The 27,460-nt window shown below is 37.2% G+C and overlaps 11 protein-coding genes across 11 annotated transcripts; 7 read left to right on the forward strand and 4 right to left on the reverse strand.

Moving 5' to 3' along the window:
- Nucleotides 1-1,077, reverse strand: B0P05DRAFT_641493 (uncharacterized protein; the record flags this gene model as incomplete). The annotated part of the gene is made up of 4 exons (XM_051583775.1): nt 1-415; nt 452-609; nt 716-906; nt 952-1,077. 4 exons carry the CDS (start codon nt 1,075-1,077, stop codon nt 132-134), a joined length of 759 nt encoding a protein of 252 aa, XP_051430082.1. The 3' UTR covers nt 1-131.
- A 180-nt stretch (nt 1,078-1,257) lies between these two features.
- On the forward strand, nt 1,258-2,901 carry B0P05DRAFT_561973 (uncharacterized protein). The gene is made up of 7 exons (XM_051580537.1): nt 1,258-1,407; nt 1,459-1,687; nt 1,749-1,914; nt 1,990-2,081; nt 2,134-2,265; nt 2,322-2,560; nt 2,616-2,901. Exons 2-7 carry the CDS (start codon nt 1,605-1,607, stop codon nt 2,795-2,797), a joined length of 894 nt encoding a protein of 297 aa, XP_051430083.1. The 5' UTR covers nt 1,258-1,407; nt 1,459-1,604; the 3' UTR covers nt 2,798-2,901.
- Nucleotides 2,902-4,282: 1,381 nt separating this feature from the next.
- On the forward strand, nt 4,283-5,636 carry B0P05DRAFT_575552 (glycosyl-transferase for dystroglycan-domain-containing protein; the record flags this gene model as incomplete). Its single annotated transcript, XM_051581651.1, has 3 exons — nt 4,283-4,472; nt 4,517-5,400; nt 5,451-5,636. 3 exons carry the CDS (start codon nt 4,283-4,285, stop codon nt 5,634-5,636), a joined length of 1,260 nt encoding a protein of 419 aa, XP_051430084.1.
- A 1,082-nt stretch (nt 5,637-6,718) lies between these two features.
- Nucleotides 6,719-12,201, forward strand: B0P05DRAFT_561984 (multi drug resistance-associated protein MRP). The gene is made up of 15 exons (XM_051580538.1): nt 6,719-6,909; nt 6,959-7,185; nt 7,232-7,351; nt 7,396-7,656; nt 7,701-7,810; nt 7,851-7,931; nt 7,977-8,034; nt 8,084-8,210; nt 8,256-8,419; nt 8,463-8,711; nt 8,762-8,827; nt 8,875-11,646; nt 11,690-11,758; nt 11,804-11,913; nt 11,960-12,201. The coding sequence occupies exons 2-15, from the start codon at nt 7,069-7,071 to the stop codon at nt 12,075-12,077; spliced, it is 4,422 nt and encodes a 1,473-aa protein (XP_051430085.1). The 5' UTR covers nt 6,719-6,909; nt 6,959-7,068; the 3' UTR covers nt 12,078-12,201.
- A 568-nt stretch (nt 12,202-12,769) lies between these two features.
- B0P05DRAFT_479847 (uncharacterized protein) lies at nt 12,770-13,009 on the forward strand (the record flags this gene model as incomplete). The annotated part of the gene is made up of 2 exons (XM_051575091.1): nt 12,770-12,907; nt 12,950-13,009. Coding segments are annotated over 2 exons (198 nt in total), but the record flags the coding sequence as incomplete, so codon positions are not given.
- Nucleotides 13,010-13,267: 258 nt separating this feature from the next.
- Nucleotides 13,268-15,172, forward strand: B0P05DRAFT_479909 (fungal-specific transcription factor domain-containing protein; the record flags this gene model as incomplete). The annotated part of the gene is made up of 2 exons (XM_051575093.1): nt 13,268-13,753; nt 13,799-15,172. 2 exons carry the CDS (start codon nt 13,268-13,270, stop codon nt 15,170-15,172), a joined length of 1,860 nt encoding a protein of 619 aa, XP_051430087.1.
- A 399-nt stretch (nt 15,173-15,571) lies between these two features.
- Nucleotides 15,572-16,305, forward strand: B0P05DRAFT_561991 (uncharacterized protein). Its single transcript, XM_051580539.1, has 3 exons — nt 15,572-15,715; nt 15,819-15,949; nt 16,000-16,305. The coding sequence occupies exons 1-3, from the start codon at nt 15,597-15,599 to the stop codon at nt 16,053-16,055; spliced, it is 306 nt and encodes a 101-aa protein (XP_051430088.1). The 5' UTR covers nt 15,572-15,596; the 3' UTR covers nt 16,056-16,305.
- Nucleotides 16,306-19,274: 2,969 nt separating this feature from the next.
- Nucleotides 19,275-21,610, forward strand: B0P05DRAFT_561995 (uncharacterized protein). Its single transcript, XM_051580540.1, has 2 exons — nt 19,275-20,041; nt 20,095-21,610. Exons 1-2 carry the CDS (start codon nt 19,317-19,319, stop codon nt 21,581-21,583), a joined length of 2,214 nt encoding a protein of 737 aa, XP_051430089.1. The 5' UTR covers nt 19,275-19,316; the 3' UTR covers nt 21,584-21,610.
- Nucleotides 21,611-21,673: 63 nt separating this feature from the next.
- B0P05DRAFT_479888 (uncharacterized protein) lies at nt 21,674-22,655 on the reverse strand (the record flags this gene model as incomplete). The annotated part of the gene is made up of 2 exons (XM_051575092.1): nt 21,674-21,772; nt 21,819-22,655. 2 exons carry the CDS (start codon nt 22,653-22,655, stop codon nt 21,674-21,676), a joined length of 936 nt encoding a protein of 311 aa, XP_051430090.1.
- A 260-nt stretch (nt 22,656-22,915) lies between these two features.
- B0P05DRAFT_581870 (triose-phosphate transporter family-domain-containing protein) lies at nt 22,916-24,126 on the reverse strand (the record flags this gene model as incomplete). Its single annotated transcript, XM_051582142.1, has 3 exons — nt 22,916-23,605; nt 23,647-23,940; nt 23,992-24,126. The coding sequence occupies 3 exons, from the start codon at nt 24,124-24,126 to the stop codon at nt 22,916-22,918; spliced, it is 1,119 nt and encodes a 372-aa protein (XP_051430091.1).
- A 275-nt stretch (nt 24,127-24,401) lies between these two features.
- Nucleotides 24,402-26,009, reverse strand: B0P05DRAFT_575558 (2,3-bisphosphoglycerate-independent phosphoglycerate mutase; the record flags this gene model as incomplete). The annotated part of the gene is made up of 2 exons (XM_051581652.1): nt 24,402-25,688; nt 25,737-26,009. The coding sequence occupies 2 exons, from the start codon at nt 26,007-26,009 to the stop codon at nt 24,402-24,404; spliced, it is 1,560 nt and encodes a 519-aa protein (XP_051430092.1).
- Between the last annotated feature and the right edge of the window lie 1,451 nt (nt 26,010-27,460).

Consider the following 27,460-nt stretch of genomic DNA (forward strand, 5'->3'; position numbering starts at 1 on the left):
CTTGACCAGTGCTTTAGAGGTTTCAATTGCATCTTCGTAATTGAAAATTACTAAACTACATTTGGCATCTAAGTTGTTTAGCATGTGCCAACTACGCAAGACTTTTTTTTTTGGATTGAGGAAACAAGGCATCAAGAGCATCCTTCAATGCTTTGCACTTGTTGGTAACCAAAATAGTTCTTTCTGAGAGTGCTGGAAAGGCCTTTAAGGTTTTGTAAGAACCAAAGATATGTTTCTGTGTTTTGATTGCTGAACAAAGCAAAGGCAATAGGAAAGGTAACGAGGTTTGGGCGACCAACATCACTTACTCCATAAGCACAAATGAGAGGCATTTTTAAATTGTCAGTGCCATAAGTTGCATCAATGATCACGACTTCAGAAAATCTTGCTGTTCTTTCTGTCATCAAGTCATTGACTAAAAATACATGCTAAAGAAATCGAGCTTTGTTACATCTATATGAGACAGTGTAGCCCTTGTTTTCCATTGCTTTAATGACCTCAGTCGTAGCCTTTTCAGAAGCCATGAAACTACTTTGCTTTCTCTTATCATTGGCGTAGCCAATATAGTTGATGTCACTAACTGATAGCTTGTTCAACCATTGACCAAAACTGATAGATTTTTGAATTGATTTTTAACTAGCATTCTGATTGATTGCATTCAAAAGATTTCTAGACTCTTCAACAATTAGGCTTGCCATACGACCAGAATTTTTACTGCGTCTTATTTTCGTCCAAAGGATGATTATGGTAGCAATCTTCTTCAGAAGTTAGTGCAGTAATATTGAATCCTTCGTCATTTTTCTTTCTAGAAAATCTTATCTGATAAGGACAACTAGTTTTTGAGCTCATAATGATTCTTTTGCGCTCAGTAGCACTAAGTCCATGAGTGCTTTTGTATTGATCACCCTTAAAACACTTGAGTTAATATTTTTGATCATCTGACTTGCTCACAACCACAGTAAAATTGTTTCTAGTTGCATACTCTGTAATAATAGACTTGATTGTTGATTTGCCAGAATTTACAGGAATCCGAGGCAATGCCTCAGGCACTTTATGCAATAAATCATGTTTATTCATTTCGATATATTTGGAAAGATGAAACAGATCCTTCTATTATGTACCACTCCACCACCTTCATCAGCATCGCGCCACCCCTTCAGATTAAGACACTTCCTATCCGGCCCGCTTGCTTACGTCAGGGGTGTTCCCTAAGAAAATCTATGGGCGTTCCTTAATATACTTGTTTATACATCTTCTGTTTCTCACTATAAAATTTGTAACTCAAAATGTCCACTGATTGCGCCATAAATGCAGTTGAACGTGCTGCCAACGAAGCAATCATTTTCCAAGCTGAGCAGCAAATTGAAGTAATCAATCAAGCCAGAAAGAGAAAGAGGGTAGTAGAAGGTATGCATTAGTACTATCTTACGCTTTTTGCTAAATTCGATGTCTTTATAGAAGCAGAAGAAAATGAAGATGAAGCTCGCGTAAAAAATTTGTATTATATGAAATATAGAAACATATAACTGACATATCTGTTTCATGCTTAGAAAGAAGTTGATGATAGTGACGGAATAAGCGTCATTGGACACAACAAATCTCTAATGTCTCTGGTTCGATCGCATGGCCTGAAAATTTGTTCTAAAAATCTGAAGGATTGCAATGCAACCGAAAAGTATTATGGCAGGTAAGCACGATGGCTTGTATATATATATATATATATATATATATATTTACTCCTTATTCAGACTATGCTTGAATTCAATTGTAGTGCTCGAAGATGAAAAATATATGAAGATGCTGGACATTAGTAACGAAGCAGCTACTGAATTGAGCAAGCATTTTCTAGTTCCTACTGTTGAAATACCAGAATTTAAAGATAATTTAAAAAATGTATTTGACAAGTCTATTAGTGTAAGACATCAATTAATACAGTTTTTATTTATTTACTTATTTTTCAATACTTATACATGTAACAATGACTTTTAGATGGAATGCAAGCAAAAATATAAATTTTTAGCAATCAAGTCATTCAGTTTTTCTGGCGATGATTCCAAGAAACTTTCCATTATGGCCAACATGTAATTACATGAATTACCATAGCCTGTTGAGTCTTTTGCTTATTTTTTATAGTTACAAACTAATAAGTCAAGAAAAAAGTATTTTGGATCACTGGCAAAGCTCTTCAGAATGGACAATAATCATCAAAATATGGGCAAACGTATTTGAGACTTTGTTTGAGGATACAATGATTGAACTGATATGGTAGCGTAAAGTTTGTTATTAGTATGATTGTGTCTAACTTCATCTCGGATAAATAGGGGAGACACTAAGAATGATCCATTCAAAATAGACCTTCGTTTGTGTGTTGTTGTGGACAAGAAAAAACATGATGTTTCAAATACTGAATTCAAGAAAAATGGTAATAGATCCGAAAGAAAAAAGGATACCGCCAAGCTACTGACCGAAGGAAAGCAAATCCTGAATGGGTTTATCAAGTTACACAATCTTGATCTTGAAGAGTCAAAGAAAAAAAAATCAATGGTTGTTCAAGTTTGTGGTAATTTTTTTCTTTAAGATGATCAATGGTAATGTCATTAACTAAAATCTTTTAGGCCTAAAGGCTTTAATAACTGAAGTAAGGCTTGTAGCCCCTGGCTGTTATATGCCAAACCAATTTGGGAAAACATTGAAATATCCCTATGACCTCAAAAGCGCCAAGTTGTTCCTGGAGCAAAGTTTACAGCAACTTTTTGCCTACAAGGTTTGCCTAACTGTTCCTTTAGCTGATATTTGACCTAACAATAAAAAAAATGGTAGGATTATGTTATTGAAGAAGCTCGATTAATAAGAGGTGCTTTAAGAAAAGATACATCGAGCTTAGGCTCAACAACAGCTACCGAAGACCAGTACTTCATCAAACAAGTATACCATGTGCAAGACAGCATGAAGACATGGCCGAAAATGAATAATGATATTTTTAAGCAATAGAAAGTTTATAAAATATATCAAAGAAAAAGCTACTAAGCAGATTTATGTAACAGTAAAAAGAAGATCAAAGACTTGTTATTGAATGTAGAGAAAAAAGACAAAAAAAAACGTATACTCACTTTCTCGCAATAGTGTACAGTTCTCACATATTTTTTGCAGAACAAACTCTTTGGCTGTATCTCATAACGATGGATAAGCATTTTTGATTATGCATTGGTCTTGTAAAAGCTGATTGTGTTTATGTCAAATGGCAATGTTATGGCTTTGAGTGAGATAGTCCAATGACCATTGTAGGACTTCTCAAAATGCACAAAGACAAGGAGATAGCAAGCAAGTCTACTATTGTCGGAGATCGGAATAGGTGAAGATGAATTTCCCAGAAAGTCCTTGAGGGGCAATACGGCCCTTCTAGTCAAAATCACAACCTTGTCACTTACTATGATCATGCATTGCAAAAAAAAAGATGCTCTCAAAGTGGTATAGAGTACACTCAAAGTATTTGTTTTGCAAAAGTCACATAAAAAGTGTGCGCTATCACTTGAAAACGATGATATGCTTTTTGCCTTTTTCTTAGTATTTAATAGTGAATATATCATGTTATTTGTATCGTTCAATGCGGCACTTGAAGCTCTACAGATTTACTTGATTGATCTCCTTACCATTCCTGATGATTTTGTCTATTTAAAATCGTGTTTGTATTATAGATGCATTTTTTTCTCGCTTTCGGATACCAAAAGTCACACAAGCTTTTTCAGTCTTGACTTTGTGGAATTCAGGTATATGCGGACTTTAAAATTGTTTTTGGCTATAAGTATACAAAAAGGGTGCAGAGGACAATTCATTAGCATCACATCAGCTGATTTGAAAAGAACAAGAGTCTTTTCGTAACAAAGATAATGGGGATTTTTATGCGCAATGATGCTCAACAATGGATTCTGAGTTCAAATGTGTTTCCGCTGCTTAAATGGCCCACTACTTGACACAAGATAGACTGAGTATGGATATTGCCATTAGAAATTGAGCTAATTCAGCAGCATTCCTGAAGATCCTTAATTGTTTTGCGTATTAGCTACCAGTAGCCGAAAATACTGCCTTTTATTTAGATATATTTGTTTGCAAGTATAAGCCCCACTATTTGTGGACTTCCAAAAAAAAAAAAAGATCAGCGCTATAATGAAGCTGATGTTAAAATTTATCTAAAGAAATTTGATTGGGATCTGACTCCCTCCTTTTTTTTCCTCTTTTTTTTTACACTAGACCATATTATTCTCTTTTGAGATACATATAGACTATGGGATTACCGAAAGCTGTCAACTATATTATAGTAGCGTATATTTTATGCTCAATCTTGTATACATCTACATATCTACTTGGGTTTAAAACAAGCCGATCACCATTTGGCAGCGTGTCTGAATCCACTGTTGCCAAGTTACAAGAACGCTATCAAGGCAAACAATCTGTAGACTGGAAAAATGAACTTGGTAACTTGATAAAGTTATCTCATCTAAGCTAACAAGGTCATTAGGACAAGTAATTGAATCAACACCTGAAGATTTGGTACTTGGTAAAGTGTTTTCAGAGACTTTTGGACCTTCCAAAGTGATTCCTTATTATTTCAAGGCCACCGAGAGATTTGATAACGAAGAAATTACCATGGCCACGCTTGTCACGTATAATCGATTCAAGGTCCTCAGTCGACTTGCTTCTCATTACAAAGGCCCTGTTTCTGCTGCTATTCACGTCAATGATGATGACTCAAAGCAACAAATCCTGACTGATTTGCACAAGCTCTATGACGAGAATGAAGATATGCGACGCTACGTTGACCTTCATTTGGTGGTTGATAAGTTTGACCGTCAATTCAACATGTGGCGTAATGTCGCCAAATTCTTTGCTCGTACAGACTATATTATGATGCTCGATGTTGATTTTTACCTCTGTACGGACTTTAGAAAATCACTTCAAAAGCAACCTCAGTTGATGGAATTATTAAGAGCTGGTAAGGCTGCTGTTGTTGTGCCAGCCTTTGAGTATGTTGATGAAAGTGACGGTGAGGATTGGAATGATTTCCCAAAGACCAAGAAAGAGCTCTTGGTTGATGTCGGCACAGAAAGACTCGATATGTTCCATAGAGGATGGACGCGTGGTCATGGCTCAACAAACTATGCAAAATGGTATCAACAAAAGAAACCTTACAAAGTCACAGAGTACAATTACTCTTACGAACCCTATGTTATCTTTAAAAAGGAAGGTACTCCTTGGTGCGATGAACGTTTTGTTGGTTATGGCGCTAATAAGGCCGCCTGTCTATTTGAAATTTATTTGGCTGGTATTGATTATTGGGTATTGCCTGATGACTTTTTGATCCATCAAACACATCATTATCCTGAAGATACAAGAGCTAAAGAAGTAAGGGACAATATAATTTGTCGATATGCATACTTATTTTCTGTTTATAGCGTACTTACAACAAGAAGTTATACGATTACTACAGAGAAGAGACCTGCCTTCGCTATGCTCGTATTATGATTGCTGCTGATGAATGGAACACTCCAAAGTCTGCTAACCTTAAGAAAGAATGTGGTAGAATTCGTGGCTTTAATGATGTAATTGGAAGAATTGCTGCTGAACACAACGAGCTATAGTTGATACGTATTCCCCCTTTAACAATAAATTATTTTGATTTTTTCATATTTTTATTTGTTCTTGTGCTACACAACTTCACAGTGATGTCTCTCTCTCTCTCTTTTTTTCTTTTATGATGAGAGAAATGGTTATTTTGTTGACCGAATAAACACACTCTATAGAGAAAAGATCTTTGACATGATTTGTCTCTATTGATTTCGACTCAAATCTCGATATAAACTCCCAAGGTTCTCAAGTTCTTTGTCTTATCAGAGAACACCCAAAGCAATGTTCAATCAAAAAAATCTAAAGACTATTTCTGAAGCAGCAAAAGACTTTCTTTAGATCGAGATTATAAGAACGGGTTTGGTTGCCTTTATCTTCCTGGTCAGAACTTCCTCTTCTTCCTGTGGTGTGCCAGATCACATATATGTAACGTATGAAAAGATGCTGATTTTCTTGCTTTCTCGGCTAGAATTCAGCCTTCTTTTGTGCTTCAGCGTCTCGTATCGCTCTTCTTGATTCCTTTGGCCTGTGTAGCCTTCTTTTACAGTCCTTTATCTACCTTGGAAGCTATTTTACAGCTATTAGCAGCTTCGCCTTTTTTTTTGTTTCTAAAAAGTTATCAGATTTAATTTTCTAAGACTCCTTATCATTGGATCTTTGACAATGCAAGAAAAAGCGACATGATGGATAGTGAGAATAGGATTCTTTGAGTCTCAGATCTGGACAAACACAACAGAATTAAGTATCTTTTATCCAAGTTTTGGAGGTACAGTCCTTTGAAATGTCTAGATATTCAAAACGATGACCATGGTAAAAGTACTATATTCTCTAGAGCTCAATATATCACCCCGAGAACATTCTTGAAGCAAAGTACGTGTCCTACAACATATTGCATAAGTGTTGCAGGTTTATTTTTCCCCATGCAAAGTAATGCCCGTTTGTGTAACACAATCTGCTTGTAAAAAGGATGTTTCTTTGTGCTAAATTGTCAGATAAACATACAGGCGCTACTGTTTTCATGTCCTAAAAGTTCTGAAATGTTTGTAGAAATAGAGAAAAAAGGATTTATATGGTAGTCGAACCATAAACAACAGTTGAACAATGTCCGAGGTTCTTTATTCGGAAAGAAAGTTTCATGTTGTGTCAGTGTGTTGACAAGTACATTTTTTCTTTTTCTTTTCCTTTTTTCTAAAAAAGATAATGGAGGATCAGTGGATTATCCAGTACAAAGATAAGGTGGATCATACACCTACACCTAATAATATGTGCTATAATTCAGAAGGCTGGGTAAGCTTAAAGAACGAAAAATGCTTTGTTATTTATCTTGTGGATTTAGGGACCATTTTCTTCCATAAGACAGCCTGATTTCACACCATGTTTTGAAGACACGTAAGAGACAAAAAAAAAACGAATAAAAACAATAGGCTTACACTACCAAGTGTTGTTATGACTATACCTTCTATCTATATTTTAGTTGCTGGCATGATTCGATTTTGGATTTTAGCTAAAAGAAAACCATTGTCCAAAGATGTTACTCACAATTGGTTATATTTTGTTAAAATGGCAAGTCATAGAACATAAAAAGTATATTTATTCATGCTTATTTTAGGCCACTTTGATTTTCTTATTATTGACAGCCACCACCAGCTTTGTATTTTCTATTCAAGACGCTTATGGAGTGATTGATAATGCTCAGATACTGGCTGAGGGCTTTACCGTTTTTGTCTTAGTAATTTTCATCTATATCTACGATTTGAGCTAAATATCATTTAGATCTTTGTCATCTTTTTACATCATTTGGAATACACTCGAAACGAAATCTCATCTGGTGTCTTACTTTTCTTTTGGCTTTTCGAAATCCTCGTTGGCACAGTCAAACTAAGAACATTGATTATCAGTCATGGCACTACTGGTAATTATCCTGATCATTTTGCCATGTATTTGATTCGATATGCACTTATCATAATCGTCTTTGTTTTGGAAAATATCGCTAAGCCGAAAAGCCAATATATTATATTGGAAGAAGGAGACGAGGTAATAACTAGTATGTATCAAACAGTGTTACTTATCTCTCTTAGATGGACTGTCCAGAAGAAAAAGCAAATATTTTTCAAAGATTGACTTTTCATTGGATGACGCCTTTAATGCGATTGGGATACAAAAATCCTTTGATTATGGATGATTTATGGTAAGCTGAATATCGTCTGCATTACAATAACTCGTCAAAGGAACCTGAATCACCAAGATCAATCTCAAATCATCAACCAACGATTTCAAATACATTGGCAAAAGGAATTAAAGAGAAAAAAGTAGAGTATGCTCAAGTAGCTATGTTATTTATATTTTATCCTTAGTCCTTCTTTACTGCGTGCACTTGTTTCGACTGTGGGTGGACCTTTCTTTTTAGCTGCTGTAAGTTTAAGATAGAGAGATATAAGAAGCTAAGTTCCCTTGCTTTTAGGCGTTGAAGGCATGTCAAGATGTCTTGCAATTCACTCAGCCTATGCTTTTAAAAGCATTGATGGGATGGGTTACTAGTTATTTATCAGACACTCCGGAACCAGGATACAGAGGCGCTTTCATTGCTTGTAAGTCATAACTAGGTCTACACATTCAGTTAATACAAAAAATAGTGGCAATGTTTATAACCGCTATTGCACAAACCATGTTTGTACAGCAATACTTTCATCTCTGTTTTACAACAGGTATGAGATTACGTGCTGCCCTTGTCACATCCATCTATCAAAAAACCTTGGTTTTAAGCAATTCGAGTCGTCAACAATCTACAGTGGGAGAGGTAAGACAATATATGCTTCATTGTGATCACTTAAATGGAATAGATTGTGAATCGTATGAGTGTTGATGCTCAACGATTGATGGACATGTGTACATTTTTTCATATCATTTGGAGTGGCCCATTTCAAATTACCATTGCTCTGTATTTGCTGTGGAAGACAATGGGACCTAGCATCTGGGCTGGTGTGAGTGTGTTGTTGTTGGCCATTCCTTTAAACATGATACTTGCAAGAACAATGCGTACCTATCAAAAGACTCAAATGGGCAACAAAGACGCAAGAGTCAAGCTGATGGTAAATTACAAATTAAGTGCAAGCTAATGTATATTGATGTGTCTTGATAGAATGAAGTTCTTAATGGTATTAAAGTGATTAAATTGTATGCATGGGAAATTCCATTTATGCAGAAAGTAAGCAACCTTGAAAGTAAAACAAAAGCAACTAACAGTTAAAAAAGATTGGCTTTATTCGTAATGATTTAGAATTAGCCATACTTAAGAAGATAGGCTTACTTTCAGCTGCACAAACATTTACATGGACAACTATACCCTTTTTTGTGTCTATCGTAACATTTACGGTCTATGTAGCTACGTCTACTACACCCCTTACAAGTCAAGTTGCTTTTGTAGCCATTTCATTGTTTAGTCTGCTTCAATTCCCTATGGCTATTTTTCCTAACGTGATCACATCACTTATTGAAGCTTCTGTATCACTCAATCGTATTGAAGAGTATTTGTCTAGCAAAGAAATTGATTCCTCTGCTATTGTCAGAGAAGATTTTCGCAAAATGCCAGATTGGAATCCTACTATACCTCTTGTTCAAGTGGAGAACGCGAGTTTCAAATGGAACGAGAATGATTCAAAGATTGATCTGGCTGATATCAGCCTGACTGTAACTAAAGGCGCATTGACTGCTATCGTGGGTCGTGTTGGATCAGGCAAATCTACTTTGATTAGCGCGCTTTTGGGTGACAACACAAAGATCTCTGGTCAAGTCACAATGCGTGGTAGTATTGCCTATGTACCACAACAACCTTGGATCATGAATGCTACTGTACGACACAACATCATCTTTGGATTGCGTTGGGACCCTGAATTCTATGATCGAGTACTTGAAGCTTGTTCATTGAAGACCGATCTCAAGATTCTTTCGCATGGTGATATGACTGAAATAGGTGAGCGAGGTATCAATTTATCTGGTGGACAAAAGGCCCGTGTGTCTCTGGCTCGTGCACTTTATGCTCGAGCTGATATTTATCTGTTAGACGATCCGCTTAGTGCAGTGGATGCGCATGTTGGAAAACATTTGTTTGAACATGTCTTGGGTCCCAATGGTCTATTGAAAAACAAGTCGCGTATCTTGGTCACACACGCCATTACTTATTTATCTAAAGTAAATCAAGTGGTTATGCTATGCAATGGTCGGATTGGGTCTCAAGGCACTTATGATACATTGATGGCACAAGAAGATGGTGAACTCTTCAAATTAGTCAGCGAATTTGGTAACCAACCTTCAAAAGATGATGACACGAGCATGAATGAAGAGAGCTTAGAGACAACAACGGAGGATCATTCCACGACAGCCATATTAGGTCATTCTGAAGAAGAATCCTCTATCAATCAAGAGATAGTAAGACGTCAATCTCTTGATTGTAGACTCAGTCTTCAAAGCGTTCTTTCCAGCACCAGTCTAAGACGTGCCTCTGTTGCTTCTTTCAAGAATCCTCGGACGGCTGAAGAGGGCCAATTGATGACAGTCGAAGAAACAGCGAAAGGAAAAGTGTCTTGGCAGGTTTACAAGCAATATGCTCTAGCATGTTCTGTTATGGGTGTAATTGCTGTAGTTGGTTTTCAACTGAGTGCACAAGCAGCACAAGTGGGTGCAAACATTTGGCTCAAGAATTGGAGTAGTGCCAACATGGAAAAGGGAACCAATGATCGTGTTTGGCTGTATTTAGGTATTTATGCCTTGATCGGTTGGTCTGCCACCATTTTTGCCTTCTTGCAAACTATGGTAATGTGGGTCTTTTGCGGCATTCGATCCGCTACTTATCTTCACAGCCACATGCTTCAATCTGTGGTTCGCTCGCCCATGTCCTTTTTTGATACAACACCTTTAGGAAGAATACTGAATCGCTTTAACAAGGACCAACATACGATTGATGAAGTACTGCCTCGAAACTTCAACATGTATCTTCGTGTGCTCTCTCAAGTGATTGCTACGATTACGATTATCACATTTTCCACGCCCTTTTTCTTAATTCTTGTGATCCCTCTTTCATTTCTTTACATGGCTATCCAGCGATACTATCTCGCTACGTCTCGAGAATTGAAACGACTCGACTCGGTTGGAAAAAGTCCTATTTATTCTCATTTCCAAGAAACCATCCAGGGTGTCTCCACCATCCGTGCTTATGAACAGCAGCAATCGTTTATATTCCAAAACCAAAGCAAACTCGATACAAACCAACGTGCTTATTACCCTTCTATCGTATGTAATCGTTGGTTGTCTGTTCGCCTTGAGTTCCTTGGGTCCATCATTATTTTTGGCTCGAGTATTTTAGCCGTGCTTGGTGTGCTGTATGGCAACAAGTCATATATTGATCCTGGTCTGGTGGGTCTCAGTGTGTCTTATGCATTGAGTGTTACGCAATCTCTGAGTTGGGTGATTCGTCAGTACTGTGAAATTGAGACCAATATCGTATCTGTGGAAAGAGTGAAGGAATACATTGACTTACCTGGTGAGAAATACGAAGCGGCTCGAAGTGTGGACCCCATGTGGCCTTCAAAAGGTATAATTGAATTCAAAGGATATGCTACACGGTATCGTGAAGGGCTTGATTATTGTTTAAGAGACTTGTCGTTCTCAGTTGCACCTAAAGAAAAGATTGGTATTGTGGGTCGTACAGGTGCTGGTAAAAGTTCATTGACATTAGCCCTTTTCCGTATTGTGGAAGCGGCCAAGGGCAATATCATCATTGACGGTATTGATATTGCTTCTTTACGTCTATTTGATCTACGATCCAGATTGTCTATCATTCCTCAAGATCCAGTGTTGTTTGCTGGTACTGTGCGGGAGAATCTAGATCCTTTTCATGCTTATGATGATATGGAGATTTGGCAAGCACTTAAGAATGCTCATTTGTATGACCATATATCTTCCATGGATGGTCAATTGAATGGTGTTGTTCTTGAAGGTGGAGATAATTTCTCTGTTGGGCAAAGACAGGCAAGTTTACTCAATTGATGTTTCTTTTATTGACTTTATGTAGCTTATTTGTCTTGCGCGTGCGTTACTCCGCCGTACAACAATTCTTGTCCTTGATGAAGCTACTGCTGCTGTAAGTAGATGTGTGCATTTTATGTTTATGCTTATACATAAATAGATTGATTTGGAGACAGATTCTATTATTCAAGAAACCATTCGTTCACAATTTTCTGATTGTACTATCTTGACGATTGCTCATAGAATCAATACGGTGATGGATTCAGATAGGTAACGGAATACGTTATGTAATTGATATGCTCACTATTTACAACAGAATTCTTGTACTCGACCAAGGAAGAATTGGCGAATTCGATTCACCTAAAAAGTTACTAGAGAACCATGATTCTTTGTTTTATAGTCTATGCCAAGAAGCCGGTTTAGTCATATCTTAACCGCGGCTTTGCTTTCCTGATCTCTAAATCAGGATTATTTGTCCATATCTGAAAATAAATACGTATTCGTACTTTAAAAGAACAAAAGATATAAAAGACAAGAAGAAAAACATTGTTAAAAGAGATATGTCTCATTACTTTTTCGTGTTTTTGTATACCATTGCTGCATTCTTCTGTAGATCAATGGCTCTTCCTACCGCTGTTACTACTACTACTACTACTACTACTACTACTACTGTCGCTACTGCTGCTGCTTCAACTACTGGCTATGACATGAAGGGATTACCTAGCAATATATTCCCTGACCTTTCTTCTCTTCATCCCACGGATACAAATGAATTATATGATGGTATTCTTTTCTTAAAGAACCAGAATGACGGTATTAAAAACGAATAATACACTTGTATATATCTTGTTGCATAATAAACCTAATCAATCTTGAAATCACTATTTGCCCATAAGAAACCATTGCTTATACTAAATAGTGCTTGAAAAACTTCTGTCTACCGAGCATCAGACATAGGCGCACTTTAGAAAGTTGTGAATCAAATTTCTCAATTTGGGAATCACATCAAACTTAAATGTTCTTTTTTTCTATTTTTTCCCTTTTTCATTTTTTTCATTTCAAACATGCCTGAAGAACCTCATAAACGTCAACGAGTGAGCAAAGCTTGGTAACATTCCTTGAATTTATGTGCATTTTTTCTCTAAACTCTCTCACAAGTGAACAGTGTCGACGTAAAAAAGTAAAATGTGACGGTGCTCAAACTATCTGTGGCAACTGTGCTTCTGCAAATTTACCTTGTACCTATAAAGAATCAACCAAAAAGGTAACAGACAGCTATGTGGATTAAATTGACTCATTTCGATAGAGAGGACCACCCAAAGGCTATATTGAAGCTATTGAAGGACGACTACACCGACTAGAAGCACTTTTGGGAAGCATTATTCAAGAAGACGATCCGCGTTCTCAAGCAATCTTGGACGAACTCAACTCTCCTCTTGAAACAGCTTATGGTGAAGTTGTACGTCCTAAGCCAATACACCCAAAATCATTTGAAGACAGTACAGCATTAAGACAGAACGACACCAAGACAGAAGACGTAGATAATGCAAATGATAATTTAGGAAATCTGTCAATCGACGAAAGTGGACAACTGCGTTACTATGGTAAATCATCAGGCTTTTATATGCTTCGTAGCAGCAAAAACTTTCAAAATGGTGCTTTCCATCTTAATTCCCGAGGTTATCATCGTACAAAACGACCTGACGGCCAAAATGTTCTGCCAAATCCATTAGCCGTTGATCCCTACGCTTTACCACCACCTGATTTGTCGAAACATTTGCTTGATTTGTACTTTGCCCACTTTTATCCCTTGCTACCTCTCCTGCACAAGAAATCGTTTTTGGAATCACTTGAATCTGACAAGCCACCACCACCCTTGTTGCTGAATGCTTTGTATGCTGTTGCTTCTCGTATTTCGCCTGATGTCAGAGTGAGAACAGATCCTACATTAAAAGATACAGCAGGCGATATCTTCCTGGAGAGAGCAAGGATCTTGCTAGATTTTGAATGGGATGATTATCGAGTATCCACCGTACAATCACTATTGCTTCTCAGCAGCCATCAAAATGGCGCCTTAAAGAACATTCGAGGATGGTTATACAGTGGATTGGTAAATATTTTGTGTCACTTTATTTTGTTACTCATCAACATTTAGGCATTTCGAATGTGTCAGAACTTGGGTCTGAATCGAAATTGCGATTCATGGAATCTGTCTGACCAAGAGAAAGAAGAAAGAAAGCGTGTGTTTTATTGCTGCTTTGTGGTAGATCGTTTAACGTGTGCTATGCATGGTAGAGCACCTATGATTGATGAACGTGATCTAGATACGCCTTATCCTTCTGAAGTAGACCAAGACGACAAGAACAACAATCCAACTATCATGGACAACTTTCATCAATTGATCAAATTATGCGAAATTCTGGGCGATATTCTTTGCCAATTGTATATGGTCAAAGGAAGAAAACAGTTAGCCATGATGGCTTCTCCGGATGATGTTATCTCCAAGCTGGATCGTGCATTGAATCGATGGATGGCTAAACTTCCTCCTTCTGTGCAATACAGACCACCCAACACTCGCATGGCAGAAAAGGCCCCTGCGCCTAAACTAGAACTTTGTCAGATCCATATGCTCTTCTACACTTCACTCATCTTATTACATCGACCCTTCATTCCTGGTCCCACACAAAAGACAGCACCCTCTGTATTTCCTTCTGCCTCTATCTGTACTTTTGCCGCCAACAAAATTCTGGATATTGTAGAGTCTCTGATGGCAGAAGGACGACTGAAGAATGTGAACAACTATGCGCTTTATTTCATGTTTACTGCTGGTATTATCTTTATCAATGACGCTTTATCTTCAGATGCCATGTTTGCATTTGAAGCCAAGATCAGCATCAACAAGATTATGCGTGCTATGGAAGAAGTAGAGACGACATGGATTACTTCTGCCCGTCATTGCAATATTTTGGGCGAGTTAGCAGGTTTGCGCGATATCAATTTAGAAAATGTGGATGAAGGGTATAACCGACCTCCTTCGCTTAAACCACCACAAGCACTTTCGATTGCTGTCCCCAACTCACCTACAATGGGATCATTGGATCCAGCTCCAGAGTCTTCGTTGCTTAACTTTAATCGTAATCCTATTGATATTAAGCACGGTAGAGAACAGAAATTTCCTGACTATTTAACGCAATATGACAACCATTCATCTAGCGCTAGCCATGACAGTAGGATGGATTCACCTTATACACAGCACCCACCAAGTTCAACACCGCCTCTTTTAAGCCACTCTTCCACAAATTTTAATAATTCTTCTCGAGAAGGCTCGACCATTGAGTTTAGTGGACCTAGAAAACGTTCTTCGTTTGATCCTATTGGCACCGCATTTTGGGGCGTACCCATGTCGTTCGATATTGATGAGTGGAATAGTTATTTTAGTAATCAGAATTTTAGAAGTCAAGAAGGGCAGATGGAAGGTAGACCCAGCGATACCAATTTTTATGACGGATCAACCAACACACCTATGTAAAATCCCCATGTATAATTCTTTCTTTACAATTGTAGTTTAATAAATATAGAAAAGATGATATCAAGCACAATAGAGACAAGATTCATAAAGAAGGGAGGTAGCGTGGCCATGAGGAGATGACCGCTGTTTTCATTATGTTAAAATGCAGCATCATTTATTGTTTATTCATCAGCCTGCATAAGTAAATGATATACTCCTGAACCTGTCATATGAGTCTAAGCAGGCAGCAGATCGTTTAACTTGACTCAAGCATTAATTAATGTGTCCTACTCCTTGCTTTCTGTATTCTGTTTTGTTTAGCAATGTATTTACGAACGATGTCATGCGTACATAATTAGTTTCTTTGTATGTTGAACTAAAACAAATATAAATACGATTTTTTTTTCTTTTTTGATTGTTACAGCCTTTCCAAAAAGAAAAGACAATGAAGCTTATACTTATACCCGTTGTGGCTTGCATTTTTCAGATTGCTTTTTCAATTAGTCTTCCCCACACTTTTGGTTCCGAATTAACAAGCATAAACCAGCAAAGCAATACCAACATGTATGTATATTGTCAAGCAAAAAAAAAAAAAAAAAAAAAAAAAAAAAAAAAAAAAAAAAAAAAAAAAAAAAAAAGTATGGATACTAAAACAGTTCATCAATAGCCATTTAATCAAAAGAAGATCCAAGCCAAAAAAAAGCTCACACAAAAATAAGACAGACTGTAGTAAGCGAGCATGTTCCTTAAAATTGAAGCCTTGCCCGAAAAAGTGCCCGCAATCCTGCGGGTATATAAGTAAGTTCATATTGAATATATTATTTTCTTATGCCATTGTGTCAATCTAGATTCGCCTGACTCATGTTGTCCTCTTCTTGGCACTCCTGTTTGTCCCAAATACTAAACATAGTTGTATCCATAAACCAAAAACAAGCTAGTTTAAAAAGAGCGATAAACAAGCAAGAATTGCTCCTAAACCTACCATACTCCATTATTAAGATAATGAGATAATAGAAGAAGTGATAGAAGTAATGTAATACTTACAAGATCATATTGTATACTTTGATTGTACAGTAAATATATATACTTCGACATTTCAATACTTATAGTTGCCCGACCTTTATTCTCATTAAACCCTATTCCAAATCTTACACTATTTATTTCTGCCTCTTTATTATTTTTGTTTCAATCAATCTATCGCATCTTTAAACAACGTACATGCCCGTCGAACAAAGGCTGTATAGCATGTAGAATATATCTTGTAATTAGGGTTGTTTCGCATATATCTGAGTCAGTGTGATATCAAACAAGAATCACATCTGGTTGCACCTTAGCGATAGCTATGATACGCTTTCCGACTGGATTCAAGCCAATGTAAACGCCAAGAAGCAAGTCTTGGAACTTCGTCAACGTAATTTGGATGCTCTTCGTGCACAAGCAAATGCCCCCGTCCTTCTCTCTGCTTGTAGGCCCTTTGTTGGTCTGATTGATCCTATCTTGCTGTTGCCTATGTCAATCTATGACCGTCAAAGAATTCTCCGTTGGCTTCTTGGGTGGACTCCAAAGTACACCTCTACCTGCTCATGTGGCACATCGCCTATCAGCCGAAGACATGTACTCCGTTGCATGCGCGCTGTTGAACGCTTGCGATTACCAGCGGATATACAGCCTAACCCAATTGATTATGTACTGAATCAATTGCCTAGAATACCACGCCCACCATGCCCAAAAGCTCAAAGACTTGACCGCTACACACGATGGTCAAATTGGCGGCCAACCATTTGTCAACTCTTGCTTGAAATTGAACTTGTGGATCTTCCCGACAAGGCTTTCTCAAACAAAGAAAAAGATACCTCTAGTATGACTTTCCTCCTTTGGCTGATACCCTCGCTTTATCCAGTACAGATAAGCAGCTGATACTCTCCTTCGTCCGGTCACGTTTCTACGCCTATTATGCAGCTTTTTTTCTCTATTTCTTCTTTTTTTATCTTTTATATGTTTCCTGTCTTTTTTTCTATATTTTTATAATTTTATAGTTTTTTTTTTTTTTTTTTTTTTTTTTTTTTTTTTTTTTTTTTTTTTTTGCACTCTCCTTTCTTTGAACTGATGGTTAGGCATTTACCCTATAGGGCCCAGTCTCCATAGCCATATAAATAAAATATAAACTTTTACCGAGTTAGTGTGATCCAACGGAAGTAATTGTATAAGCTGAGTTGCTGATATAATAAGCTTCTTATCCATATGATCATCCAAGATGCTTGCTAAGCTAAGCAGTGAAGCAGCTGCATTGATCCGCTCGACACTTTGATTGTATACGATTTGAGATACTTCGATAGTTTTCAGCAAAGCTTCTCCAGATTTTGGCTGAACATAAATGCTTGAACTGGAACGAATTGAATCCTTTTAGGTAATGAAGGAAGTCATGGTCTTAAAGATTGTAAAACGGCCTTCATCGGTAAACTAAGACATGCTTGATGAGATAGCGTCATCTGGCCAAAATCTCGAGGCAAGCGATCTACTGCGGCATATAACAGATAGATTGTTGAAACAAATAATAATTTTAAAGTCAGTCTTTTTTTTTCCAATCCAACAAAAAAGCGTACCGTGCCAAAAGAAGTACAATAAAAAGCGCACAAACAAGCGTTAGTTAGTCTCAATTATGCAGCATTTGAAGCAGGAAGAAGTTAGCTGTCTATCTAGCTGATTGATTCAAGAAGAAGTCACTAATGAAGTGCGACAACCTTGACTTGTAAATAAGTGTCAAACATGGTAGATCAAAACAATACTCTGTGAATGTTTTGACAAGCGTCTGTCGGCATGCGTGTTGAGGAAAAATATAGAACACATTTTAATAATTCAATAGTATGATTGTAAGTGTAACTCTAGAATTACGACGTGATAAAAAGAAGCAGCAGTTGAAATTTTTTAACGCGCGAGAGAATCCGATAGAATGATATGTTGTAACAAATAACCAATTAAAATCTTTGATTCATGCATAATTCTAAAATTACACTCAGGATGATTTTTATTGCTGGCAAGCACGTTTTCCAGTTACCAAAAAGAATTCAACTTGGTTTGAATGCATAAAATAGCTGGTGTAACTTTTGATGAGGCCTTGTTTCAAGCTAGATATCTGTGCACAATGCACACATAAAACAAGAAAGGGAAAGAAGATCATTTATGGAATCATTCGTCATCCATTGTTTTACATGCGGCTTTTAGTCTTTGTGGCCTTGTTTATGAAAGAAATGGGATATGTTGATATTTGTCACGATAGTAAGTTGCAGTGCGCAATAAGAAATGCTTATGTATTGTTATCATTTTTATAAGCAGTTTTTTGATTTTAACAGATCGAATAAACGGTAAAGAACTATTTTTCTTTATTTAGTCAAAATTACCTCTATTTACTAGATTGACAGGCCGTATAGAATTAGATTGGAAAAGTTCCGTTTTTATTTTTGAAAAAATAAAAAAAAATGTTTGATTACATCGAATAACATGGAAGATATACATGCTAGAATTGATCGTAAAAATAGCAAGCACCAATGGTAAAGATGTGCAACATCTTTTGATTAACTTACTAAAAAACCGAGCTTCTTTCTTGTTTTTCTCTCTATTTTTCTTCTGCTTTAGTTTATAAATGCAGTCCTCATAATGACTTTTAGTAGGGTATTACAAAAACAATCTACTTTAAGAATGACTTGTATTCACAAACATAAGAAAATGGAGAACAGATTTTGTTTTTTCTGGTTTTGAGCGGAGTGATGAATAATGTATTAGTTTTTTACCAAATTCTACATGATTTTACAAGTCAGAGTATCACTGAGAAATTCCTTTTGTATAAATTTCACACATGTTTCCAAGTTAGTCAAATGGCTTGCTTTTAGCTCCACATTCACTTGAAACTGTCCATAGACATTGAGAGCATATCATGGTCTTCTATACAACAATGGTTGTTTTTCTATCCTGAGCTTAGTATCTATTGAATCCTCTATATTACAATGCAATTTTTTCCGAAAACTCAAATACAGATGTAACATGATTGTGTAACAGTAGGAATAGCTTAAAAAAAAACGGCTGGATTGTTGCACATTTAACTTTAATCAAATAGTTTCCCTCTTTCCTTCTTTGTCTTTTCCCCCCTTTTCTTTTTTCTTTGTTGTTAATGTCTCATTTGATGAAAGAAGGCATTCTGTCTGTTGAAATCGAGCCTAAGGCCAGCTATTTAGACTTTACAGGCTCTATCAAAGAGCCCCTCAAGTCAACCTCTGAAGACGGTATTGTCAGCCATAGCCAGCTCTTGCGAGGTCGAGTTCGACTCAAGTTGGAAAAATCAATCAAGATCAAGTCCATGTCAGTCAAATTCAAAGGCGAATCACTTGTCAACCACACCTCCCAAGTGCCTAACAATCAATACCATAGCTACCAGCAACAACAGCAATACCATCCTCAACAGGATGTTTCTGCACCTATTCTGCCTAAATTAAAAACCAAAGTGCTCCAAAAATCTTCTATTTTGGAAGAAGGCGAACACTCGATTCCCTGGGAAATTGAAATTCCCAACATTTATCCTCGAAGTTTCTCTAACAAACGAGGTGTTGTACGATACAAAGTTGAATTGAAGATGGCAGTGGGTTACAACAGAACAATCACAGCAAGTAAACCTATCCTTATATGCCGCCATCTATTACCTTCCAAAGACATGGTCATGAATGTATCTACAAAGCGATATGAAAACACAATTCCAAACGGGTTTAATTTTGAGATCGAGACGCCTAAAACAATTTGCCTGGAGCAAGGCTATATGCCTGTTTTACTCAAGTTCAATTGTATTAACAACAAACCTGTAAAATTCATTTATACTCAATTTATTCAAGCGGAAATATATAGGTTAGCTGATTTTTTTTATTTTATTTTTCTGCGTGTTTACATATTATAAATAGATGCCGCAATGTGTCCAAAGCAGAAGCCGATATGGCTATCATGGCTAGCAAAAAGAACAGTACGATCGTTGGAAAACAGTTGTATAAATCGTATAAGAATGGCGATATTGGCCTGTCCAAATTCTTTAGACGTGTTCAACCTGTAACATTGAACACAATTGACTTGACCGACGAATTTACTTCAATGCCCTTGTTACTCAAACATAATCTCGATACGACATTAACGAATACAATTGAGTCCCCTCTTGTGGTTGTTTTACATCAGTTAGAAATCACATTCAATTTCGGACAAGAGCAGGATGAGATTCGTGCCAAGGTGCCAGTGGCAGTAACTTCGATACCAGATGCTTCAGGTTCAAGCAATAGCAGTATATACAGTACAGGCTCAACAAGTACAGTACAGAAATACACCATGGAAGCTCAGTTACACAAAGGTCCTCTCTCGATTGAAATCGTAGATACGTCTGCTAAACGAACCGAGCACCACCGAACCACATTGGATGAATCGACCATCAGTTCACTCAAAGACAATTTACTATTGAATTCGTCTGACAGTGAAAAAAGCATCAAGAAATCAGCATCAGACCAAAACTTGCGAAGAGTAAGAACAGCCTCTGTCAAGAGCATGGAAGTGGCCGTCAAGAAAGCTAGCAACAGACGATCAATTACACCACCTCCAAATTCACTCAGAATAGCTATCAACAAAGCAGCTTCCATCAATGGTGAAGCCAAGCCCAGAAGCCATTTAGAAATCGTTACAAAAAAAAGTAACAAATCCTTAGATGAAAGATATACTGTTCAAACACCTAAATCAGCGACTGCTACCACATTCTCTTCTTCAGTATCACTGAGCGATAAGGCATTGCAGCCCTTTAATACCTTTGTTGGCCTTCCTCCTCCTCCTAGACGCGCACGCAACAAGAAAGAGTCAACAGCCAGCGAAACAAGTGGGCGTGTTGGGCTTACTAGAACCTTGACCAACAGTAGTTCCTCTTCTACATCTTCTCGAGCTAATTCAATCAGCTCCTCTGGTTTTCTACAAACGACTGATTCCCTCACTTCACCTGATACATCATCATTCTCACCCCTTTCTCCTGGTAACAACAACACCAATAGCAAATCAAAACAGTTGCTAAATTCGAGCAAGAGTACAAATACATCCAATTCGTTTTCTTCCACTACTTCTTATTACCAATCAATCAAGAAAAGAGCCAACTCTATCGATACAAACCAGTTTCCTACCAGTCCAACACAGTCGTTTTCTTCTAGCCTACTAGACCACGATGGCTTAAGCTCAGGACCTTATTTCGCTGTTGACCTTCCTCCTATCCCTTCTCCTCCTGCTATCACTCGACAAAGACTACCCTCTATTCCACTCAACTCCCTTAATCTCAGTGAAAAAGATGAGCATAGGCTTACTAAAATGTATTTCGAAGATGAAAGTGATGAAGATGGAGAAATAGACAATTATGATTTTATGTTTGATTAATATGTAAATAGACTGAATAAAGTATAGATTTGTTTATTACTATTGTAAATGATTGAAAATGGTATAAGTTATAATGAATGTAAGGGGGTTTTATACGAGAGCCAATTCTAACGTCCAAGTTCTTCTTGCCCATAAACGAATGGATTGGCCTTCAATTTCTACAGAATTGCCATCCCACCAGCATTTCCTCTAAAATAAGCATGAATAAATAGATTTTAATGATGATCAAACTTACTGCTGGCTTTCTCCAAAACAAAAAGAGTTTTTGAGCAGTTGCCATATGATTGTTTGGACCAATCGTTTTTAACAAAACAAGAGCCATGCTTACAATCGTAGTACGCATTGGTTCAATTTCTCGATATCCCCAGTGATCATCGCGCTGGAAACCAGCATCACAAAGCATATCAATCAAATGCTGTTCTGCAACATTGTTCTCGCGCGAAATATTCTTTTGGAGTGCATCAAAAATAAGATCGTGTTGCTTTAGAAATTGTCCAGAGGCCAATTTAAGGTGCTTGGCATTCTGATTCTTTTGTGTAGGTAAACAGAAATACTCCAGTTCTTCACGGAGTACGATAATGGGCTGCTTAGTCAACAATGTATAATACACAGGCGAGGAAGCAGCAGAGGCAGCCAAGAGGCGCTGAAGGTCTGCATTCTGTTGGTTTTGGTCGCGCACTTGAGCAGCGTGTGTATAGAATTGCAAGACGTATTCGAGACAGGCAGGATCAAAATCGACAATATTCACTTGCTCGTCCATGCCTACCGAGTGTCCGTCATAATCTTCATCTTCCTCATCAAACTCTTCATTGGGCCGAGCTAAAACAAGTCCATTAGGAAACATGGCAATTAACAAGCTTTCTGGCAAGTTGACTAGCGTATCTCGGTGTAGTTCCATACGAGTGCCTCTCAAGTCTAACTTTAGTTTCTGAGGAATAGCATCGTGATTATCAAAATCGTCGAGCTCATCTTGTTGTTGTGGCTGTTGTGGTTGTTGTTGATAGATCAAGTCATCACTAGTATATGTTTCCTCTGGCTCTGCCACCTGTACAATAGGTGATTCAGAAGACATAACAATAAAAAGTTATAGAAGGGGGGGGAGGGAGAAAAGAGAAGAAAAAGCACCAATTTTATCTTGCTCGTTTTTACTATATAAAAAGAGTTTATTTGTGCAACTTGTATTTCCATTGTGAAATAATAATAAAAAAGGACTCATTGTGCATAGAGATTCAAGCAGAAAAAAAAAGAATAGTCTGTTATGGAATAGCTTCCATTGAGCATTATGACATGGTGTTTCTAGATGAGGTTTTCTTTATTTCTATGATATAGTATCTATGTGTTTTTTGTATGTGATATGGGCAGCACTTCCATTGTGTTCTCACAAGCCTTTGATTCACCTTGATCTACTTCTCGTTTGGCTTGTTGATACATCCACAGACCCACAAATGTGAGCGCAATACCCACACTTTGGATCAAACTGACTTGTTGTCCAAACCATACAATACTCATTACAATCACAAAGATACGCTTCACAAGTGATGCAATAGAATAAGTAACAGGAGACGACATGGCCAATGTTGTAAAAGCAAACCAACTTTGTGCAAAATGGGCTGTACCATTCAATAAGAAATAACCCACCAAACGAGCCTTGCTCACCTCCATCATTGTATTGCTATTGAACATCAATCGAAATCCATCAGAATATAACCAAAGAGGAGCCATCAAGACAAAAGCAATAAGAGAAGAATAGAACATCATGTTCATTTTGTCCAGTTTGTTTGGATTACCAGCACCCATCTTTGATTCTTTAAAGAGAAGCTTTTTGCTGAATATGTTTTGCAAAACAAAGATCAAGCAAGAGATCAGGGCACACGATAAACCAATAATATTGTCAGATAATGTAAAGCTGCAAGCAAGAATCACACCAAAAGTCAGGGGTATCAATGCAGTATATACTTTTGATGAATATTGTACATGAAAAATGAATCGATAAAATAACACTGTAAAAAGTGGTGCCAATGCCTAATCAGAGTTAGCATCCTGACATACTGATTTTTGTTTACTTTAATGGTATGCACCAGACTGACAGGAATACGACTAATAGATATGCTTGAAAATATATGTCCCACAATCATAAACAAAGATAATGGTGCAATTGTTTGAAATATGATTCTAGTAGGCTTCTTGATACCAGTAGACCGAGATACCAGTTGCTCCATGATAGCGCACCAACAAGCAACAAAAAAGAATTGGGCAAATGTTAATGTCACTGGGTATTTGAACACATTCATGATTTGTTTGCCTGTATTGCTTGAAAAAGATGAACTCAAGTACCATAGAAAGCAACAAATAAGAAACTTGGAGCTTTCAGATAACGAAAAGTGATGCGCGCTAAAGCTAGATTGTACAGATGAGGTGAAGGATTTAAAGGTAGCTTGCTCTTTTTCTAGAAACTGCCCTTGTTGCTTTTTCCCCAGGGTAATGTTGTTAAAAAACCTTCGTTGAGAGGGCTCGTTTATAGATGCTGATAATAGCGTTGTCATGGTGATAAGGTGTCGAGAAGAAAGAAATCTTTTTTTTTTTATTTTAAAGCCCAAACCATCAAATCATGATTTGGCTGAGTGCTCTTTTTTTTTTTTTTAGCTCAGATGCTTTAGATGATCGACAAGTCTTCTTTTTTTTTTGGCTTGTAACGAAGTATGGTATTCTGTACATGCAAAACAAGCTGTTTTATTATTGATCATGTTGTGAGTATATCTCTAAGATAGTGAGGATAGTATATGTATATGTAACAAAATTATTTATAAAAACAGAATTCTTAAGCCAACAAAGACTTTCCGGTCATTTCCTTGGGAATGTCAAGACCCATATAAGCAAGAACGGTAGGAGCAACATCACAAAGAGCACCTTCAACACCCTCAGCAAACTTGGCATCCTTATCAGCCATGACGAAAGGAACCTTGGCGCAGGTGTGAGCGGTGAAGGGGCTCTTACCATCATCAGCAAGCATCTTTTCAGCGTTACCATGATCAGCAGTGACAAAGAGAGCATAGCCGTTCTTCTTACAGGCTTCAAGAACAACACCAATAGCCTTATCAGTGGCAGCAACACCCTTGACAGCAGCTTCATAGACACCAGTGTGGCCGACCATATCAGGAGGGGCAAAATTACACATGACAAAGGGATACTTGCCAGATTCAATAGCTCCAGAAACCTTTTCAGCAACACCTGCAGCATTCATTTCAGGTTGAAGATCGTAAGTGGCGACCTTAGGAGAAGGAACCAAACCACGGTCTTCACCTTCAAATTGAGCTTCACTACCACCGTTGAAGAAGAAGGTAACGTGAGCGTACTTTTCAGTTTCGGCAATGTGCATTTGAGGAACACCGTTCTTGGCCAACCATTCAGCAAGAACATTGTCCATGGATTGAGCAGGGAAAGCAACCTTGAAGGGGAAGTCGCTCTTGTATTGAGTCATGGTGAAGATTTCAACATTCTTGGGCACAGGAGAGTCGAAGGGAGGAGGAGAAATACCGAAAGCTTGAACAATTTCACGCATACGATCAGAACGGAAATTGAAGGTGAAGATGGTATCACCATCCTTGATTTGGCCTTCTTCGTTAATAATGATAGGCTTCAAGAATTCATCGGTTTCATCATTTTCATAACGAGCTTCAATGGCCTTGACGGGATCTTCAGCTTTTTCACCCTTGGCTTGGGTCATACCTTCAAAAGCAATTTGGATACGTTCCCAACGCTTATCACGATCCATAGCATAGTAACGACCGTTAATGTCAGCAATCTTACCGTAACCAAGTTCCTTAAGAGAGTCAACAAGTTGAGCCATGTACTTGGCAGCAGACTTGGGGGCAGTATCACGGCCATCACCAAAGAAGTGAATGTAAGCTTCAGGAACACCAGCTTCCTTAGCGGCTGTCAAGAGAGAAACAAGGTGATCGATATGACCGTGAACACCACCATCAGACACAAGACCCATAAAGTGAAGACGACCGTTACCATTGATAGCGCGATCGAAAGCACCCTTGATGTTTTCAATTTTGCCAAATTCCTTGTTTTTCATGGCGAGATCGATACGAACAATATCCTATAATATAGTTAGCTCGCGTTACTTTTAAGAATTACGTTTATATACCTGATAGACGATACGACCGGCACCAATGTTAAGGTGACCAACTTCAGAGTTACCCATTAAGCCATCGGGCAAGCCAACAGAAAGACCGTGGGCAGCAATGGGAACGAAAGGTTCTTCCTTTTCGAGCTTATCCATAACAGGTGTTTCAGCATTACGGATAGCATCACCCTTAGGATCAGATTCGGGAGAGATACCCCAACCATCAATACAGATAAGGCAAGCCTTGTTCTTGGGAGTTTGCTTACTCTTAGGCATTTCACCACCACCAGTCATTTTGTATAATTATTGAATTCTGTTATGAAGAAAAAAGAAAAAAGAAGAAAAAAAAGGTTTAGAAGTACATGTATTTTGATACACGAAACGTGTCACAAAAAAAGTGACGCAACTTTATATTTGATCATAAAGATTGTCTTGATTGCATCTTTTCATTCTACAACACTAAAATCCTTTCACCTTGTGTTGTATTTTTCATTTATTTTAGTTGGAAAATGTAAAACCCGCTGTCAAATAAAGATAGAGAAACATATATCTTGATACTTGTTTACGACTATTTCGTCATAATGCGTTTTACTTCATAGACGAAAAAAAAATTGCATGTTTCGAAAAAAAAAAACTGCCTCTTCATTTTATTCTGCTCCTTCTCATTTAATAGCTTTTTTTTTTTCTTTGCGATGTCAATCGACACGCCGTCAATTACGATAGACGAAAAAGAGTCAATTGAACTGACGCTGGTATTGTTTGTATGGTAAATAAGGTGCTTAATTCAATTTTAACTGTGTGTAGCTGGGTTTGATGATAATCAAGATAAAAGATTTTGGATAAAAACGGAGTTAGATTTTACCATCAATAATGCAGATAAAATTCTTCTGATTTTGACTGCATTTACATTGACAACTGTACCAGCCATTTTGAGAGTCTAGTTAGCAGCGATGTTATTAAAGAGATTATTATTACGTGCTTGTTTGTTTAGATCGATTCCCTAAGATTAAGATGTAATTTCTTATTTTTTCTCTCACGTATTTCTAACACTTGTATGTCATAATAAATTTAACCATATCCTTACTTTTGTCTCAGGACATCTGTATTATCTTATGAAACTTAAGTATAGTTTCCTATAGCATTGATAAATTGATCATATCACATTTGACAGATTGTGAAGAATTCAAATATCCCTAGTTTTTCATATTTAAACTTGGCATTTGTTTGTTTTGTCAATATTGCCTGTTTCCTTTTGTAGCAAGATAGGTTTAGATATTGAATCAATGAGTAATCAGGTTATTTTTTTGTTAAGAACTTTTTTAAACACAATTGCTTTTGCGAAAACAAAAGACGACACAATAATATTCACAAAAAAATAAAATGTTAAAATTCTGATATGTTGTACCTTTTTTTTTATCAAGACGCACCAACTGACATAAAAAAGTGTGGATGTCAAGCTATATTTTTTAAATTGCTTATGTAAGTTCAATACGAGCAACACGTGTATTATATCAAAGTGTATCTTGGTCGTCCTATCGCTGTCAGATCATGATATAAGACCTGTTTAGTAAAGCATGGTTACATTACAATTTTTTTCTAGATAAGTCACCCAGAAGAATTATATTTACTTACTATATTTGCTTACAAAAGAAAAAAGCTAAAACTTTATAAACATAATTTATGCAATAAATTAGTCCCTGAACAATTGTTTATTTGACTTTCATAACAAGAGCGTCATACACTTT

Source organism: Gilbertella persicaria, assembly GCF_025201335.1.
Source record: "Gilbertella persicaria strain CBS 190.32 chromosome Unknown B0P05scaffold_63, whole genome shotgun sequence".
In the NCBI taxonomy this organism is placed as follows: Eukaryota; Fungi; Mucoromycota; class Mucoromycetes; order Mucorales; family Choanephoraceae; genus Gilbertella; species Gilbertella persicaria.

Coding starts and splice junctions, on each gene's coding strand:
- B0P05DRAFT_561973 (XM_051580537.1), top strand. CDS start 1,605: ATGTCTCTGGTTCGATCGCATGGCCTGAAAATTTGTTCTAAAAATCTG. Junction 1,915..1,989: donor TATTTGACAAGTCTATTAGT/GTAAGACATCAA, acceptor AATGACTTTTAG/ATGGAATGCAAGCAAAAATA. Junction 2,561..2,615: donor AATGGTTGTTCAAGTTTGTG/GTAATTTTTTTC, acceptor AAAATCTTTTAG/GCCTAAAGGCTTTAATAACT.
- B0P05DRAFT_561995 (XM_051580540.1), top strand. CDS start 19,317: ATGTCTCATTTGATGAAAGAAGGCATTCTGTCTGTTGAAATCGAGCCT. Junction 20,042..20,094: donor ATTCAAGCGGAAATATATAG/GTTAGCTGATTT, acceptor TATTATAAATAG/ATGCCGCAATGTGTCCAAAG.
- B0P05DRAFT_561984 (XM_051580538.1), top strand. CDS start 7,069: ATGACTATACCTTCTATCTATATTTTAGTTGCTGGCATGATTCGATTT. Junction 8,035..8,083: donor GACCTTTCTTTTTAGCTGCT/GTAAGTTTAAGA, acceptor CCTTGCTTTTAG/GCGTTGAAGGCATGTCAAGA. Junction 8,211..8,255: donor CAGAGGCGCTTTCATTGCTT/GTAAGTCATAAC, acceptor TACAAAAAATAG/TGGCAATGTTTATAACCGCT.
- B0P05DRAFT_561991 (XM_051580539.1), top strand. CDS start 15,597: ATGAAGCTTATACTTATACCCGTTGTGGCTTGCATTTTTCAGATTGCT. Junction 15,716..15,818: donor CAGCAAAGCAATACCAACAT/GTATGTATATTG, acceptor GTTCATCAATAG/CCATTTAATCAAAAGAAGAT. Junction 15,950..15,999: donor GCAATCCTGCGGGTATATAA/GTAAGTTCATAT, acceptor GTGTCAATCTAG/ATTCGCCTGACTCATGTTGT.